We start from the raw sequence: 17,582 nt of genomic DNA, 5'->3' as shown, positions 1-17,582 counted from the left end.
AAAATAAATAAATAAATGTGAATCGGGCCAAAGTCAGTTCAATATAAGTAAGTTAAATTGATCATAGCTAATTTTATTTCACTTAAAAATTGAAGGCAGTTGAAATTGGCGATATTTTAACAGCATGGTACTTTGGTACAGAGAGGAATCAGATATCCAAATGAACGTTATTTAAAGTTCACAACAAATGAACAGCAAAGCCAGACCACAGGGCTTTCTTCACAATAGTGATGTTTGAGGTAATTGTGTCGGCATGTACAGTATTTGGTACGTTGTCAGGAACGCAAAAATGCTCCCGGCTCATCGTGAACCGTGTGGCTGTTCATATGAAGAGACTGAGTTCAAAGCCAAACCATACAGGTATATACACAGAAAAGAAACAAAAAACTTAATTAGTCAATACATCTTTTTATCGCATTGAAAACGCAAATGAAATGTCAACAATAAAAGAACGTTTCTTGAAAAGAAAATTTAATCCACATTCAGCATTTTGAACAGTGTCTCCATCTATCTAAAGTGGCATATGCTGCATTTCAAACATAGTTTTTTATGGCATAGCTGCTGTGGGTGCCGGCTTTGGCTGCGGAATATCTCTGTGAATTGTTGACCCTCTCCGATGGCCAGCTTGTGCAGAGAACCGCTCCACCAATAAACAGAAACCCTGCAGTTACCCAGCCAACATAGAGGGCTGCCCCCATCTCTCTCTTTAATGCTTCGTGGACAATGGGATTATAAAAGTCCCTGATAATGAAGTGGGCGGTCCAAGACACAGGTATCACAGTAGTCAGTCCAGAAAGCATGAAGGTAATCCCAGAGACCACGACGATCCGTGCTTTGGCGCGCGGGTTATCTAGGCAGTTGGTGCAGTTGGCTCCAACTAGGAAGATAAGGAAAGCCAGGCAAGCCAATGCCATGGTGGTCACCACTAGTCCACGTGCGGCCTGCAAGGACGGATCCAAATCCAGCAGGGCATCATACATCTTACACTGCATCTGACCGGTGCGCTCGTGAACGCAGGTCATCCACAGTCCCTCCCAGAAGACCTGCGCCACCACGATGTTTGTGCCGATGAATGCAGTTACCTTCCACATGGGCAATGCACAGATGATAATGGTTCCCGCAAAGCCGATCATCGAAAGAGTGATTCCCAAGACCTGCAGAGCCATGGAGGGGGGCCTAAAACAGAAAACAAAGGTCTTTAGGAAAACTTTTTATATCGAACATTTTGTATCAAAGTCTTTTTGTAATATTAGCAGTTTGCGATTTTAAAACGTGAGATGCAACACATTTTTGCAGGGTTAGAGAGAGTTTAGTGTTCAGTGTCAACAGAAGTTTGAAGAAAACAAGTGGCCTTTTTCTGTTGATGGTGAGCAACACAATGCTTCTGAGAACCGGAAGTTGCGATCGTTTGTACTTCTGTGTTCTGACGTATTTTCAAGTGAAGCGGAATTTTGGAATGAGAAAAATACTGGGCGTGGCTTCCGTCTTTCTCTGCAATTTTATTGGATGTTTAAAAACAGCCCTTGTGTATTGAAATGGAACTGGCAGCAGACTGACGGTTGAAGGGGAGGAGCTAACAGATGCTCCGCCCAAGCCGTCTAACATGGATAGTCATTACAGGAAGGCAGTGCATTTTTAGATTTTAATTTAAGATTATGAGGCAACACGATTTTTAGGAAGAGAACCAACCACATTGATAAACTATTTACAATAAACGCTGCAATATTTCATGAAAAATGGGCATTTCACTGGGACTTTAACTGATGCGTATTTTCTCTTTCTGTGTGACGTATCTATTCGTGGCTTGTTTTGACAGCAAATAACATTTATAAATAACGTATTTTCTTTCATGTTTTTTAATACACTGTAAAATTTTGCTGTAGTTTTGTAGCAGGTTTACCAGGAACTTACTGAAGATTTAATTTAAACTTTAGTTTAAACATAAACATACCCAGTTCTTATATTTTCTTTCATAAAACAAGACCAAATATCTTAGGTCACTTTTCTCGTTATGTAAATGTATTGTTAAGTTTTAAATATGTTTTACTAGAAAAAAAAAATGATAAAGAAGAATGTCCTTTGCTTTTGTGGTGTTGCTGTGCTAATGCACGTAATGAGACCAGTTTCTTCATGGTCATTTTAAATCATAAAGTAAAGTTTAATCAAAGTGAAAACAGTTTGATTAAACTGATAGGAAAACTGATAGGAAAATATCATGTAATATTATGTAATCAAATCTTTAGTAAGTTAACCTGCTGCTAAACTTTGTTCAGTACCTTTATGAAAGCAAATAAACATTGAATTTGTCATTATTGCCAAGCCTAATCTAAAATGTATTTGTTTAAATTTGTCATTAAAGAGTTAGAACGTCGTTTATTTTGGGGAGTAGAGTTTAATATGAACATCACCCATAATTCTTCTTGTCACTTTCTTGAGCACTAGTGATATGTTTGAATAAGTGGCGTCAGTGGGTGTTCCTGAAAAACAGGTTTTCAGTGTTGTGTATGAAAACTTCCTCTGGCACTCGGACATTCAGTGGGAAGGAATGCTGCTTAGCAAACTAAGTTTAACTTGTGTTTAATTCGCATGAAAAGACGTGCTTCTGAACAATTGGCATAATGTTATACAATACAATTAAATTGGCAAGCAATTCAAAAGTAGTAGGTAGAAAGCAATACAATTCGTAATTATTTTCATTTGTTCTGAATTTATCAGACTTACAAAAGTGTGAATACAATAAAGTGATCAATTGCACAGTACAATATACAACAAAGTTCAGTCCACAAAGCAAGCAAGTTAAGAAATGTGGAGAAAAAAAACTAAATAAATGTAAATAAATGTTTGTTCTCAAACAAAATGTTGGGTTTCTCTGCTTCCATTAAAGGACACTTTGCAACCTTCCTACATTATCTGAAAATGAATGAAGTAGACACCGGCTGGCCTACAATAGTCAAGCAGTATTTGAATAAATACGCAATTTAGATGTAAGTCTTTGGAGGCGTAGGGTACCGTGACACTGGTGCGGTGTGACTGGGAAGATAGTCATCCCAACTGGAGGGTCTTGTCATTTTACAGGTTATATGTGACTGATGCTGTGTCGTTCGCCTTCGTTGTACAAAAAGTGCAAAGCAGCCCTCCTCCCAGAACCAGAAGGAGTCCTGCGGCCCAGCCAAGGAAAAGGGGAGCGCCCAGCTCCCTGCGCTGAGCATCCAGTGACAGGGGGTTGTAGAAGTCATTTATTATACTGGCGGCAGTCCAGGACACAGCAACGAGACATGGAGGTCCCGAGATGATCAGAACCACACCAGCAGCAACGGATGCTTTTATCTTCCCTCCCTGCTCGGCGATGAAGTTGGTACATTTCCCTGAGACGAGTGCCATGAGAATTCCAGTGATGCCCACCACAATGGAAATCACCATCAGGGCACGAGCAGCCTGCATGTCAGGGCTCAACGCCAGCAAGGAGTCATACGCCTTACACTGCATCTGTCCGGTGCTCTCCACCACGCAACTCATCCAGATTCTCTCCCAGATAATCTGAAAAGTCACAATATTGGTACCAATGAAGGATGTCAATCTCCATATGGGTAGGGCACACGCGATAATGACCCCGACCCAGCCGAACAGAGCCGGGATACAACCCAGCGATTGCATGCCCATTGACGCCATCTTAATATCCGCACCGGCGTTTCAGAACTTACATACATTAAAGGTAAACCGTCTGGATTCAGAAAGTGTGTTTTCCAAGAGAACATCTGTGCAAACGGGGTGAATAGCAGCCTTGCGAGCTCTTATTTGTTTGTGGCAAGGGTTTTAAACATGGGAGATCAGTTTACAGACATTTTGTCAAATTCCAACAAGGAACGCACAACAGGGATACTTCTCAGAAGTACCGCCGAATACAGGTTAACACTGGATGTTTTTGTTTCGGTCCGTTCAAAGCACGGTACTTTTTATGACAAATGTGTTTCCAAGTCACATGACGTTTGATTATTTAAACGAACGCCTTTGCTAGTATCGTCGTTGACACCTTGTCCAACCAGTTTGGGAGGATGTGAAACAAAAGGGCACAGTTTCAGCAAAACAACAATAGTGTTTTGGTCAACACATTTTGGTCCAAAAAACATATTGCATTCATGAGGCATTTCAATCACAAAACATGTCCAATACCAGACTTTCGTTTACTGGGATGAGATTTTGTTCTCTAACCGAAGGCTGTACACCTCAGGAATGGATAATAAGATTGAGATGCTCTGGACACAGACGTCTTTAACAGATACCATGCTTACCCACACTGTTCCCAGCACTGTTCACACACAATCGTGTTGTGTTTACAGTAATACACAAACTATGACAAACAAACTGCTTTACCAATGTTTACACAATAGAGAAGCCCTTCACATACATACCCAAAACTGAAAAGCCTGTCATCATTTACACACCTTCAAGTTATTCAGATCTGTATACATATATTTGTTCTGATCAACACAGAGAAAGATATTTGGAAGAATGCTTATAAGCAGACAGATTCCCCCCCCATTGACTCCCATAGTGGGACAAAATACAATGGTTGTCATTTACAGCACTTATATATATATACATTCTGTAGTGGAAATACAGCCCTATGCACAAAATATTTGTCAGACAACGAAACCAGTTTAAAATATTGACTGAACTTGTCCCTATGTAAACAAGCAGTCGAACTCTTGACATGCTATGTTTACGTTCATATGGTTTAATACAAAATGTGTAAAAAAAGAGGAAAAAAAGAGGAGTAGCCTAAACAATATGCAATTAAGTGACTGATCCTTGGAAAATGTGTTTTGGTGATTTATTATGACACATAGAATTTGGTAGAACAGTTAAGTACAGAAACTGCGTGAATCAAAAATAAAGCTATAGTTTTTCAGACTTCGTCATGAATGTATTGCCTCATCATGTCAACACTGTTCAAGATACGTCTTTTTGAAATTTTGTATCTTCAGTGTCTTAGCATAAGGTTGATGAAGTTTGGTTAATATCACATGAATCACCTTGGACTATGTAAAAGTTCCCCAAATGGATTTTTCCCTCCATTGTCTGATGACCTAATAGATGTCACTGAAAAAAGTTGTTCATGCGCCATTCAACAGCCAACGCCCACCTATGTATATGAGTCTAATGGGTAACTTTCAAGAAGTTGAGAAAACCTACTGTAAAATCATGCTTAACCACTAGCTCCCCCAAAGCTTACCATGGATATTACTATAACCATGAATTACAATAAACTACAAAGCAGATCATGTGAACTTAGATTATATTGGCAAACGACATTTACTAAATGCACAGCGGCTCATCAGAACCCTGCTGGCGGGGACCCTTGGCAAAAGCCTTGATAGGCCCATATACAGTATATAATGCATATTTGTTCCATCTGACTACACTATAAAAATAATTGTTATTTTTAACAGGTTTTCCACAGAAAATGTAAAAAAAAATGAATTTTTGTATCTTTGATAAATGGTAAAGAAATCCTGTACAGTTACAGAAACTGTTCATTGAAAACTGAAAAGACTGCAAATTTATTTTACACACTATTTCTTGCACCCTCAGCTGCCAGAAAATTCAGTTTATATAAACAAAACTTATTTTTATTATTGTTTTTTCTTAAATACGGTAAAAACCATACATTTACAGAAAAAGACAACAAATTTACAAGAAACATAGTGAAAAAATTTAGTATATATCTTCATATCTTATCATTTTACAGGGAAAAATATTTTATGCTACATTTCTTTTTTTTTTCAGTTTACAGAAAATGTTAGTTTTTTTTACAGATATCTTTTAAAAGTGTACAAAACTTTTTAAATAAATACATTCTTTAAAAACGGTTAATACCTTTAACAAAGTTATCGTTTAAATGTTTCAAGATGCTTTAAAAGGAAGTGGTGACAAGCTGTTTTATGTTTTTATACAACAGTTGCAGCACAAATATTCAACAAAGAATTCAGAAAATAAAACAGTAAACTTCAGGTATAGGATAATACACAATGTATACAATTTAAGGCATACAGTTTTAGACTTTCATTTATTAGTGGGACTATTTCTGTTGCCCAAACCAGGCGTAAATACAATAATTGAAATACCGTGATTAAAGATACGTGTTTGATTTCGTTCATTACCTATTAAAAACATCTGTCTATAATCGTACTGCAAACTCTTTGTATATAGCCTTTGACATTTCAGACATGTAATCTCACATTTCCCGTCAGACCAGAGAACTAGACGGATCTGGTATGAAGAGGCATTCTGAATGAAGAATCTTGACAAGTGAGAGTCTTTGTGCGTTACAGCACTGTATGGCTCAGACGTAGGCTTTGCTGTTGGTAGTGGATCGTGGCTGAGTATACTTGTGCGCGAAGTTCTCCTCCTTGGGCGGGCAGGAGCTACACAGCATACCTCCTCCAAGAATGAGCAAAGCAGCAGCACCCCAGCCAATGTAAAGACAAGCTCCCATCTCCCTCCGTTGGCCATCAGAGAGCAAAGGATTGTAGAAGTCCCTTACGATGGTGTTAGCAGACCAACATAAAGGCACCAGGAGCAGCACTCCAGCAACAATGAAGATGACACCACTGGCAATGGCAACTTTCACCTTTGAGTCTTCCTTCTCCACAAAGTTGGTACATTTTCCACCAGCAATCCCCAGGAGGAGCCCAAAGATGCAGACGATGATGGCGATGACCACAAGTGCCCTAGCAGCTTGCAAGTCCTGGGGTAGAGCCAATAGCGAGTCGTAAATCTTGCACTGCATCTGTCCTGTGCTCTGTACAACACATGTCATCCACAAGCCCTCCCAAATGATCTGGGCAGTCACGATATTGGCTCCAATGAATGCTGACATCCTCCACATCGGAAGGGCGCAAACCACGATACTTCCCAAGAAACCAAGCATGGACAGGGAAAGGCCCAGGATCTGTCGACATGTGGACACCATTTTCGTCTCGCTGGGTTGGCTTCTGCAGTAAGAAAATGCTACCTCTTCTGTAAATTGCAGAAAATGAGTTCTGCTTCTTCCTCTCCCAGATTTAAGGCGCTCTCAAGAGGGTGGAGTTACCGCCCAGTCAGATGGACCTGAAACCAGGTTAAGGTAAAGTTTCAGGACTGACAAGATTCCTCAATGGGGAATGTAGGTACAACGGCTAGTTTCGATGAGATGCTCATCAGTGCGCCACTAGATGCCAAACATGCAATAGAAATAGAAAGGTCATCTGGGGAAAGTAGTGGTTCAATTTTAGCCCATCTAACCCAGTTCTTTTAAGTACATTTAAATGTTGTGTATGTCCATATTTTACCCAAATGTGTATTGAAATAGTCCCGCATTTTTTTAAGAATAGGTTTCGTTCAAGCAATAAAGGGGAAACAAATAACAGAACATGTATGATATTGCAAAATATATGCTTTAATATACATAAATGAATCCCATTTTGTGTTGAAAAGTTACATTATTCTTGATGACATCAAACAAGCATGATTTGCGTGAAGGACACGTATACGCAGACACCAAAATCATTGACTATATTGAAACAAAGCACTGTAGTATGTACACATTGAATGTCATTAGCATGACAACATATTTAGCAGTAGAACAACTGGAATGACAAGTAAAAAAGAGGACAAACAAGTCTTCCCACATTAACTCCGTTCAGAGTTTAGGAAATAAACTTCAAAAATAGAAATTGTGTTTAGTGCTTCATATAATAAAACACTAATGTTAATACAGTTTACATGTAAAAGTTAACATGCACTATATTTGAAGAGGTGTCCGTTAAACATATTGTCCTGGAACAGCTGAGTAATTAGGTTTGTTAGGGACATACGTCCCTGTTCCAGAAAATGCAACACTAGGTGCATATGTTTTGGGAGGTAAATAAGCTCCCGGAGGTCCGTACATAGGTGCTTGATAGGTGTACATGCCTCGGTTATTTGGATACATGTCATCTCTTGAGGGGCAGGCAGTACATAAAATGATCCCTCCGAACAGAAGAAACCCTGAAGCACCCCAACCAATGTATATGGATGCCCCAAGCTCCCGCTTTTGGGTCTGGATGGTGAGAGTACTCTGGTAATCTGCGATGGTATACGCAGATGACCAGCAGACAGGGATGAGGCAAAGGACTCCGGCTACGATGCATAGGATGCCACCCAGGATGAGGACTTTTGCCATGGAGTTCTCATTCTTCAGACAACTGCTGCACCGTCCACCCACAAACGTCAAAAGCATTCCGACACAGCCGACCAATATTGCGATGATTGTCAGGGCACGGGCCACCTGCAAGTCCGTCGTCAGTTGCATTATTGAGTCTTGGTCTTTACACTGCATCTGTCCTGTGCTCTGGATTACGCATTTCATCCACAAACCATCCCAGATGATTTGAGCCGTGACGATGTTGGCGCCGATGTACGAAGTGACACGCCACAGGGGAATGCCGCAACAGATGCATATGCCAACGAAACCGATGAAGCACAGTATCTGACCGGAAACCTCTTTAGCAATCCTTCCCATGTTGAAGCTGCTGCCGTTGTCAAAACTCAAAGCAGCTGTTGGTCCTGTCTCATCCCATACATGTGTGACAAATAAGCAGGAAGTAATTGTCTGTTAGACATACGCTACATCACCGCAGGGAGGAGTTTTGTGTAGGAATTGTCTGCCCAGTCAATCCGGCTGAACAACATTCCAAAGAGTCTTAAAAGAGATCCTTCAAAAAGTCTGTCATCATTTACTCACCTCAGAGTTGTTGCAAATCTGTAAACATTTCTTTGTTTAGATGAACCAAGAGAAAAATACTTAAAAGAATGCTTATAACCAAACAGATTTTGCCACACATTGACCCCCATAGCAGGACAAAATACCAGACCTGTTTGGTCAAAGTTTCATTTAGCTAGAAACCAGACATGTCAAACTTAAATTAAAATAGGTCTACCTAATGAACTTTAATAAAGTGTTGATGTAAATATATGAACATATACTCCATCCATAAGAGTATTTACTAAATGATTGCCTCTAGTAACTTTGGTGACAGTGGGGTATCTGCAGAACAAAAAGGGAGTTTCTCAACCTCTTCAACTGATTTGCAAAATTCAAGTGTGCTATTCCCAATTCCCTTCTTTTATTGAATGGTTGAAAATGTTCATCCCATTTAGAAACACCCAATAATAATAATAATGGGCTTTTGCCCTTTTTGATTGGATGGTTGAGAATGCTGGCTTTAAAAACGCCCCTTCTATGTTCTCTAGAGACCTATACTTCACTTTGGATTTAATGTATTGTGGGATTTTATCTGTGTGATGACTGGTGCTGTGGCGAATCAGGCTTCCAACGCAGAAAGAAATCTTGCAGACAAGGGATCTAAATGCCAAGATTTCAATTTTTATTTGCTCCAGCCAACAAAGTGAGACATCCAGAGTTCATCTGAAGTGATTTAACAAATACACATCTGACTCCTTACTTTATAAAGAAATCTCATGAAAATAATTCTCACCTGACGGCTCCCTAAAACTGATACTTCATAATAACTACAGAATGTATGGTTGAAAGTAAACTCCTAGGTCTCTGAAAGTGTGTAGCAATCAGGTCAGAAGAATATTTTTGATCGAGCTGACTGTGGTGCAGTCTGAAATTTAACAAGACTAAGGGAGCTATTCGAAAATGTATTTAAAAAGTCTTGACGTGAAACATGACGTCCAAATATTTAACAAACTCTATCACACAATTCGTTGGATCAAATTGATTCACTGTGAAATGTGTCTGTTAGATTTAATTTCCGCATACGTGAATACAGCCAGCAAAATAATGAATTGTGAAGTTAAGTTCACTGAACACATTGCTGGCTAAATAGTTGGAGGAAGGGTTTCCTTCTTGCTTTTTAAGTGGCAGAGGGGATTCCTTCTAAGCTAAACATTCTTCGTCTGACCTGCTATAACTTATTTGGTCATTATGTGAACCCCTGGACATAAGAAACCATCCAGTTGTCTTTTGGTACCTATATAATAACTTTCTATAAGTTTCTAAAATAAATGAGTTCAAAAGCCTGATGCCTTGATGTCTGTGTCCTGTTTTTGGAGCTCCAAGATCTGGAGAAGAATTCTCTCGCAACATCCAACCTATTTCTGATTTGATTTTAAGGGTAATCCAAAACACATAAAGAAACTTAGTGTCCGAAAGATTAAACAGTGTCCATATACCATTCTTTATGAATTGCAGTGGCCAACTGTCTTTCACACTTGGGCAGTTCCCCATTGCATGTGTCAGTCTTGCGGTGTCTACTAAGTCAATTTTTGGTAAAGCTGACTCAGGAACAATTGGTCATTGGGGTTCCTCATTCTCTTGAGGTCCTCGTCTGTGCTACGGTGAATATAAAGCTTCATACACATTGTCTTATATAAATTCTTAGTTCAATCTTTCAACCGTTCCAATACATGTCCTTCATAAGCATTTAATACAAGGTCAAGTTTTTAATCCTGTTGGTTTACATTTGATGGTTCATCGAAGGTGCACCCCTCAGAAACGTACATTTTAGATGTTTAATTATTATTTGGAGCATAAGGATTACTAAATGAGGGCTAAAATGCATTCTTCCTTTGCCTGTATTTGTGAACAAATCCAACCCTTTCATATTTCAGGTACTCTTTAAATATCTCACAATCTCTAACTATATTATTATTATTATCTAAATTAATTTATTTACACTAGGACATCCATATAACTATCTAAAAATAATCAAGAATAAATATTAAATTATTTGAATAAGTCGTAAGAATCAGAAAATATTGAGTTTGATTCACTTTCTCACATCAACTGCTTCTTGTATCTTTGCATCTACTCAGCCGTCCTCTTGATAGTAATAATGAAATGTCATTTCGTGATATTCATTACTGGGACATTTTTAAAGTTATAAGTTTACATCCAGAATTAAAATGATTATAAAGGCTGAAAATGATATCCGTTGTGATTACTTATTGTTCCTAATATTGTACCCCGGGTGGCAGTAGTACAAGGTCAAGATGACCAAGTATGAAGAGGCAGAAAATAAAGAGGCTACACACCAGAACTCTTTTTGAAGAGTGTTTAATTAATGAACACCACTATATCCACATGTTTATCTAAATGGAACCAAGAAAGACATATTTAGATGTCTTAAGAATTACACATAATGCCGAAAGTCTTGTTTATTGCAAACACTGCATTTGCATCTTCACAGAACACATGCCATATAGATCCACAGTGGCCCCAGAGTTTTTACAGTTAAATTTATTAACACTTTATCCATTAACTGATACCTATACACCACAGTCTGCAAGCCATGTCAGAATTGTTTCATTAATCACAGTGCGTTTTGACAAAAATACATACTTACATATACATTAAAATGAAAGAATTTTGTATACATTTTACAATAAATTATAGACGGTTTCATCATAACAAGAAAAATGTTCCTGCGCGTGAGCACTTTTGTGAACTTCCAGTGCACATTCACAAAGAAGAGAGTGCCTGTAGATTATTTTGGATATTTTGAATTTAGACTGCGATACCAAAATCAAGCACTAGGTTTCAGAAACTGCTCACTGTTAATATTTTTCTTCAAGACTGGTAATACCTTCAAGTCAGTTACATAAAAAGGAGAATTGGTCTTGTTGAAATATGAAAAGTAATACTGATTAGTCCTAATTTATTGCTAGTCTGTGAGAATAGATGTTAAAACAAAGTCTTAACTTGTGTAGGCAACTGGCCCCAGGTCTCAATTTACCATATGGACAATGTTTATTTGGCAGATGCTTTTATCCAAAGCGAATTACATTGATAAAATAAAGATTATTTATTTATGCATAAAATATAATTTAATAAATTACATAATACATACAACAAAATTCAACAAATTTAATACAACAATTTCATTCAAAAATAATAATTTAAATTAATACATAAAATAAAAATAGTTATATTATAAGACACTATCCAAACCGGAAGTTAACTGGAGGTCATGTGCGTGCACGTCCAATGAAACGGTCTATATTGAAGTACAAAAATCGGTTTACAATATAATTAAGAACATTAAGGCAGTAAAACACGTGACACTTGTTTTTACTAATACTAATCACTATAGGTAGTAAATAATACAGTAACACGTCCAACACAATCTCTTTTCACAATTCTTTAAGACTGAAAACACAAATTGAAAATGTTTAAACTACTCTATTTCATAGAAAAAAGTAATATTTCAATAATTGTATGAATTAACTGCATAATTACTGAGAGTTTAGTGTTCTCCCGTTTGTGCCTCTTAGACAAATTCTCTCGGTGTAGAGCTGGTCCTCACTGCAGTGAATTTAGGATTGTATATGCGTTCGTGCTTCGGTGGGCAGTTCCAACAAAGAATTCCTCCTGCCAGTAAGAGCAAGCCAGCAGATGCCCATCCGACATACAGTGCTGCTCCCAACTCCCTCCGCTGGGAATCCACCATCAAGGGATTATAGAAGTCTCGGATGATCGTGTTTGCCGACCATGACACCGGGATAAGACATAAAAGTCCGGAGACGATGAAGAGAATGCCCGCAACGATGCACGCCTTTGCTTTGGAGCCTGGTTCCTCAATACAGTTGGTGCACTTTCCTCCAGCCACGGAAATGATGATTCCACAGAGTCCGGTCAAAATGGAGACGATGATCATGGCCCGACCGGCCTGAAGGTCAGAACTGAGTGCCAGCATGGAGTCGTAGACTTTGCACTGCATTTGTCCGGTGCTCTGTACCACACAGTTCATCCACATACCCTCCCACATGATCTGTGCTGTGACTATGTTGGCACCAATGAAGGCAGACACCTTCCACTGGGGCAAAGCACACACGGCAATGACCCCCAGCCAACCCAGAAGGGCTGTGACTACACCCATGATCTGAAGCCCTTGGGAAGACATTGTTCAATTAAAGACGACACCTTTGCAATGACCGACTTCCACAGATGAGCCGACCAAAATGATTTGGTATTTATAAGAAAAGTTGGAAAAGGCGGAGTTTGGCTTTCCTGAGCTAATGTTTATATGAAATGCCCTTATGGTGAGCGTATACTATCAACACAAGACCAATGACCTTCAGAATTACTGACAAAACAAAACAACACTTAAAGGTCATTCAGCCTTTCTGTTTTCTTGTATCTTTTAGTTTGCCTTGTCGACGCTTTGCAAGGAAAAATAAGCAAAGGGTGCTTTTCTCTTGCATGGAAATAATGAAAGCGGAGAGAAATCGTTCATAAAGATCTCTGCATTCTTCTTCATTACACAATGATAACAATGAATAATTAGGTTACATATTTTCAAGAAATAACAATATTTCAAGAAACCAGTCATTTTATGGCTGATAGAGAAAAAATTGCATATTTCATCAAGTTGGTACATTTTTTGATCATTACAAATCTCAGCCTCCATAACTTTCAGCATCCTTCACAACAGCTCAAAACATGTTCTGCATTTATTTGGCTGACCAATAACTGTCTATGTCTTGTGAAATAAGCGTGTTGACAAAATAACCTGATTGCAATGCTCATTTTAACCTAAGGAGGCCGCCATTTTCTTTTTGGATGACGTCGTCTGGTTACACAGACACACACTTATCAGTTTGTGGCTTGTTGGCTGGCTTGTGTGAAGTGCCGCCACCCACTGTCTTTGTGTATTTAAACACATGTGGCCATATTCTGAAAGTTTCTAAGAAACCTCTAAGAAACCTCTTCATTTAGCCTAAACATTTTTACGTAGGAGTCTTAGCTTTAAACTGAGAGCAACTCTGAGTAAGGAAAAGACAAACACTTTTACCTTAGCGAGGAGGCGGGGCTGACCCCGTTGGTACGTATGACACATTATTTTTAAGACTGTGATTGGTTGGTTCCAAGAAGGAAAAAAGAGCGTATATATTTATATATTATAGCGCTTTAACAATTTGCGTTGCATCAGAGAACCTATAAAAGAACAACAAAACCAAGATGATCAAAAGTTGAACACACACACACAAACAATAAAAATAAAATATCTGATAAACCTTAAAAGTAATATGGAAATTGTCATGCATTGCAACACATTTCTTCTCACTTTTTGTGTTTCGTCCATTTTCTCTGCTGCGAAAGAAACTCTTCAGTCTCTTAAAAGTCCTCCTCGCTACTCCTAAAATGTTGGACCTTAAGAGCACTTTAAAGGGTTAAGATGCTTTATAAAATACTTTTTCCTTTACCAGGATCTTTTCTGTAATTCTAATTGGAAACGCCCCAAATTTCACAGAATTTTCTCAGAACTTTGTCACTAGAAGCAACTCTCTGCTAAGATTTTTCATGATCTTATGTTTAACTCTCATATTTTACAGATATATTTAGATCTATGGAAAACGAGTCAGGTTTAGGTTAAAGGTCCAGTATTGAGACGCCAAAAACGGCGGCCTCCGAGTTCAAATATATTTTCAAAGAGTTTTTTTCATTTCACATGTATCAAGTCAAAGCCATTGTTGATATATCAAGGCATATATCCCTTTAAGCTCTTCAATAATAAAAAAAACAAATTACTCCTAATATGCCAAAAGAGCCGCGGGCACTCCTATAGATCAAGGCGGATTATGCAATTGTGTATTTTGGTTTCGCAGAAAGAAGAAAAGAACATGTGGTCCCACCCAGCTGTTGATGCAGACAGATTTACTTTATATCAGCCTTTATGATTTAACACTAAACTGATTTTCATCTTCAAAAACTGAAATGAATCATTCTTTTTTCTCTGTAATAAAAACCAAATACAGTGAATGTTATATTCCAGATCAGCATACGGTTTTATCCATAAGATGAGGTCTGTGAAAGGAACTTTGTACTCCAATGCTATGCATTTTGAGACACAAAACGATCTTGTAATAAGTTTTAATATCTAACGTATTTGATTAAATCAAGCACAAAAAACTGTTTCTGTAAAAAAGTTTATTTGTTGAAATACTTACAGTTGAAATGTGTTAAAACAGACATTAACTTAAACATCTCTTGATGACATTTTTTATAAAAAAGTATTGGCGAAGATGTTCTAGCGACTCCTAAGAATTATTATGTTTGTAAATCCACATGGAGAAAATGACCGAGACGTATTTGCATTCCAGATCTGTTGTTTACACTATGGCTCGGTTCATATTTATGACCGAACAAATACTGACTATTTCACCACTCCCATCACACGCTGGCAGCTGACTGCCGATTCAACCGGACACAACGTTCACATGCACGGCCAATTACAACAAAACAGTTCAAAAACAAACGTTGACCAAAGCGCCACGTGCGTTGCTCATGCTGTTTAAACGTCACTCTTTGCACAAGTTTTCTTTGGTTCCTTCACACATAGCCCTTGGTTCCGCCAGATCGAGCTGTGTACTTCGCACTATATTGGTCCTTCGGCGGGCAGTTGGCACAGAGCATCCCTCCGGCAATAATCAGCAGCGCAGAAGCGCCCCACCCGATGAAGAGCGAAGCCCCTAGTTCTTTCTTCATAGAGCCTGGCGTAAGAGGGTTGTAGAAGTCCCTTATGGCCGTGTTGGCTGTCCAGCACACGGGAATCAAGCACAATACCCCGCCGATGATGAAGACCACTCCCGAAACAATGCCCACCTTGGATTTGGCGTTCTCGTCCTCTATGCAGTTGGTGCACTTCCCTCCCGCGCCCGCCAGCAGGATTCCGACAAGGCCCAGCAGGATAGAGACGATGCACATGGCACGGGCCGCTTGCATGTCTGAGCTGAGGGCCAGCATGGAGTCGTAGACTTTACACTGCATCTGTCCGGTGCTCTGTACCACACAGGTCATCCAGATTCCCTCCCAGGTGGTCTGCGCCGTGACTATATTCTGTCCGATGAATGCCGTGACGAGCCACATGGGGAGAGCGCACGCCAAGATCACCCCGATCCAACCGATGATACCCAGGGCTATGCCCAGCATCTGTAACCCCGCTGAGACCATGACACCGATGCGATTCTTGGCTTGCTGAGAAAAAGAGTGCTGGAATGTTCTTCGGTCTGTTAGGCTGCTTGAATGCACGTGGGAATAAAGCAGGTCCTTTTATGCATCTCAGACAAGGAGGGGCGGCGGGGAGTCACGCTAGGTGACACCTTCATCGCCCCAGGCTGTGTTGTCATCACGAAGCAAAGTCTTAAACTGATGTTGCTATTAAGGGTGTGTGTTTTTTTCGTGAAACATGCCATACGCATGACTCAAATACGATACCTTCGTTACAAAAAACAAAGCTTGTTTCCTATAACAAAACCAAGCAGGAGAAATACTTAGCTTGTCCCGAATCAGCCCATATCACGATGCTCAGCACGAATGACATTATGTAATACGAAGCATTGAAAACTGCATGTAGATTCACCGTCTTTTGTTTTAAAGTTAACATCTACGCTTATAGGAGTGGAAAGCGTCATTATGTGCCGATGAGGTCCTCTCTGAGGGCTCACACACTCACATTTTCTCAGACAGGCACACAGTAGTTCCTTCAAAAGCTCTACGCTCCACTCTTTTCCCATTTCGAAATAGGTGTTAACCACAAACTTGTCAAACCACACTTGGTGGACACACAGTATTTTAACACAACAGCTCTTACACACAACGCTGATACGCCAAAAACACACACTTTCCCTTTTGGGCAAATCTAAATAAATCTAGAAGAAACATGCATTGGATGCTGACCTTGTTTCAATGTCCGGAGCAAAGGAAAGGTGTATATTCCCGAAGTGGTGCAGGACTATGTTTAAAAGCAGTATGACGTTCAGTGTCCAAGAGCTCGCAGGGAACAGACAATAGGAGAGAAACCTGGAAAAAAAGAGTAACAGAATAAGGGATACTGATTATACATGAAAGAACGCTCTGTTTTGTGGCCAAAGCTTCGGTGAGGACTATAATGGCTCTATTTTACACAGAAGCTCATTAAAATCTCCTCGGCCAGGTGAAAGAGGATAGGGCTGCACACGCACACACGCAGGTGAGGAATGTCCACAATTAAGGGATCGAGGAAAGATGGTTTGGCAAAGATTACCTTCTTAGATATTATTCTGAATTCCGCATGTGTGTGGCTTTACTGCTCTGGTTTTAAACACCGAAATACAAACTTGGATGAGGAATAAACACCGTAAGACAATCATTAACTCTTGAGGAAATTTGTAATGATGGGGACACTTGGTAACTTAGTTGTATAAGTTTGATTAGACAGCATTAAGATCGAACTTTCGAGTCATAACGGGTAAACGTACAAACGTTTGGAGAACTCGCTGGTTTAGTTCTGGGAAAAATCAGTGTGGAACATTTGATAGAGAAGGAAAGATGAACTTGACAAGATTGAACATGTCGGATGACGGAAGATCAGTTAGTTTGGGTTGCTAGAAGAACATTTTCAGTGTTCTTTCTCTCAAAAACAAAGAAAATCGTTGAACAAAGCAATCATTCAATGAGAAAGACTGTTTACAAGGAAATAAGTTTCACATATATTTTTCATGGCAGCACAGTTATTATAGTTTGACTTATATTTAAAATTACCTTTAATTTTTTG

General features: G+C 39.2%; 5 protein-coding genes across 5 annotated transcripts; all 5 read right to left on the bottom strand.

Moving 5' to 3' along the window:
- Positions 1 to 533: 533 nt before the first annotated feature.
- cldnj (claudin j) lies at positions 534 to 17,182 on the bottom strand. The gene is made up of 3 exons (XM_056756596.1): positions 17,073 to 17,182; positions 16,727 to 16,849; positions 534 to 1,176 (listed from the first exon to the last, which is right to left on the bottom strand). The coding sequence occupies exon 3, from the start codon at positions 1,164 to 1,166 to the stop codon at positions 534 to 536; it is 633 nt and encodes a 210-aa protein (XP_056612574.1). The 5' UTR covers positions 1,167 to 1,176; positions 16,727 to 16,849; positions 17,073 to 17,182.
- Positions 3,070 to 3,669, bottom strand: LOC130428227 (claudin-4-like). The gene is made up of 2 exons (XM_056756079.1): positions 3,353 to 3,669; positions 3,070 to 3,247 (listed from the first exon to the last, which is right to left on the bottom strand). The coding sequence occupies exons 1-2, from the start codon at positions 3,667 to 3,669 to the stop codon at positions 3,070 to 3,072; spliced, it is 495 nt and encodes a 164-aa protein (XP_056612057.1).
- cldne (claudin e) lies at positions 5,702 to 7,031 on the bottom strand. The gene has a single exon (XM_056756597.1). The coding sequence runs from the start codon at positions 6,971 to 6,973 to the stop codon at positions 6,344 to 6,346; it is 630 nt and encodes a 209-aa protein (XP_056612575.1). The 5' UTR covers positions 6,974 to 7,031; the 3' UTR covers positions 5,702 to 6,343.
- On the bottom strand, positions 7,418 to 12,986 carry LOC130428505 (claudin-like protein ZF-A89). Its single transcript, XM_056756599.1, has 2 exons — positions 12,475 to 12,986; positions 7,418 to 8,552 (listed from the first exon to the last, which is right to left on the bottom strand). The coding sequence occupies exons 1-2, from the start codon at positions 12,948 to 12,950 to the stop codon at positions 7,805 to 7,807; spliced, it is 1,224 nt and encodes a 407-aa protein (XP_056612577.1). The 5' UTR covers positions 12,951 to 12,986; the 3' UTR covers positions 7,418 to 7,804.
- LOC130428504 (claudin-4-like) lies at positions 14,963 to 16,067 on the bottom strand. Its single transcript, XM_056756598.1, has one exon. The coding sequence runs from the start codon at positions 15,998 to 16,000 to the stop codon at positions 15,380 to 15,382; it is 621 nt and encodes a 206-aa protein (XP_056612576.1). The 5' UTR covers positions 16,001 to 16,067; the 3' UTR covers positions 14,963 to 15,379.
- Positions 17,183 to 17,582: the final 400 nt, after the last annotated feature.

This window comes from Triplophysa dalaica, chromosome 9 (genome assembly GCF_015846415.1).
Source record: "Triplophysa dalaica isolate WHDGS20190420 chromosome 9, ASM1584641v1, whole genome shotgun sequence".
Classification (NCBI taxonomy): Eukaryota; Metazoa; Chordata; class Actinopteri; order Cypriniformes; family Nemacheilidae; genus Triplophysa; species Triplophysa dalaica.
Note: the sequence above shows the minus strand (reverse complement) of the source record. Positions and strands in the feature narration are given on the sequence as shown.

Coding starts and splice junctions, on each gene's coding strand:
- cldnj (XM_056756596.1), bottom strand. CDS start 1,166: ATGGCTCTGCAGGTCTTGGGAATCACTCTTTCGATGATCGGCTTTGCG.
- LOC130428227 (XM_056756079.1), bottom strand. CDS start 3,669: ATGGCGTCAATGGGCATGCAATCGCTGGGTTGTATCCCGGCTCTGTTC. Junction 3,248..3,352: donor GTCTCAGGGAAATGTACCAA/CTTCATCGCCGA, acceptor CTGGACTGCCGC/CAGTATAATAAATGACTTCT.
- cldne (XM_056756597.1), bottom strand. CDS start 6,973: ATGGTGTCCACATGTCGACAGATCCTGGGCCTTTCCCTGTCCATGCTT.
- LOC130428505 (XM_056756599.1), bottom strand. CDS start 12,950: ATGTCTTCCCAAGGGCTTCAGATCATGGGTGTAGTCACAGCCCTTCTG. Junction 8,553..12,474: donor GTGGATTCCCAGCGGAGGGA/GTTGGGAGCAGC, acceptor TGACAACGGCAG/CAGCTTCAACATGGGAAGGA.
- LOC130428504 (XM_056756598.1), bottom strand. CDS start 16,000: ATGGTCTCAGCGGGGTTACAGATGCTGGGCATAGCCCTGGGTATCATC.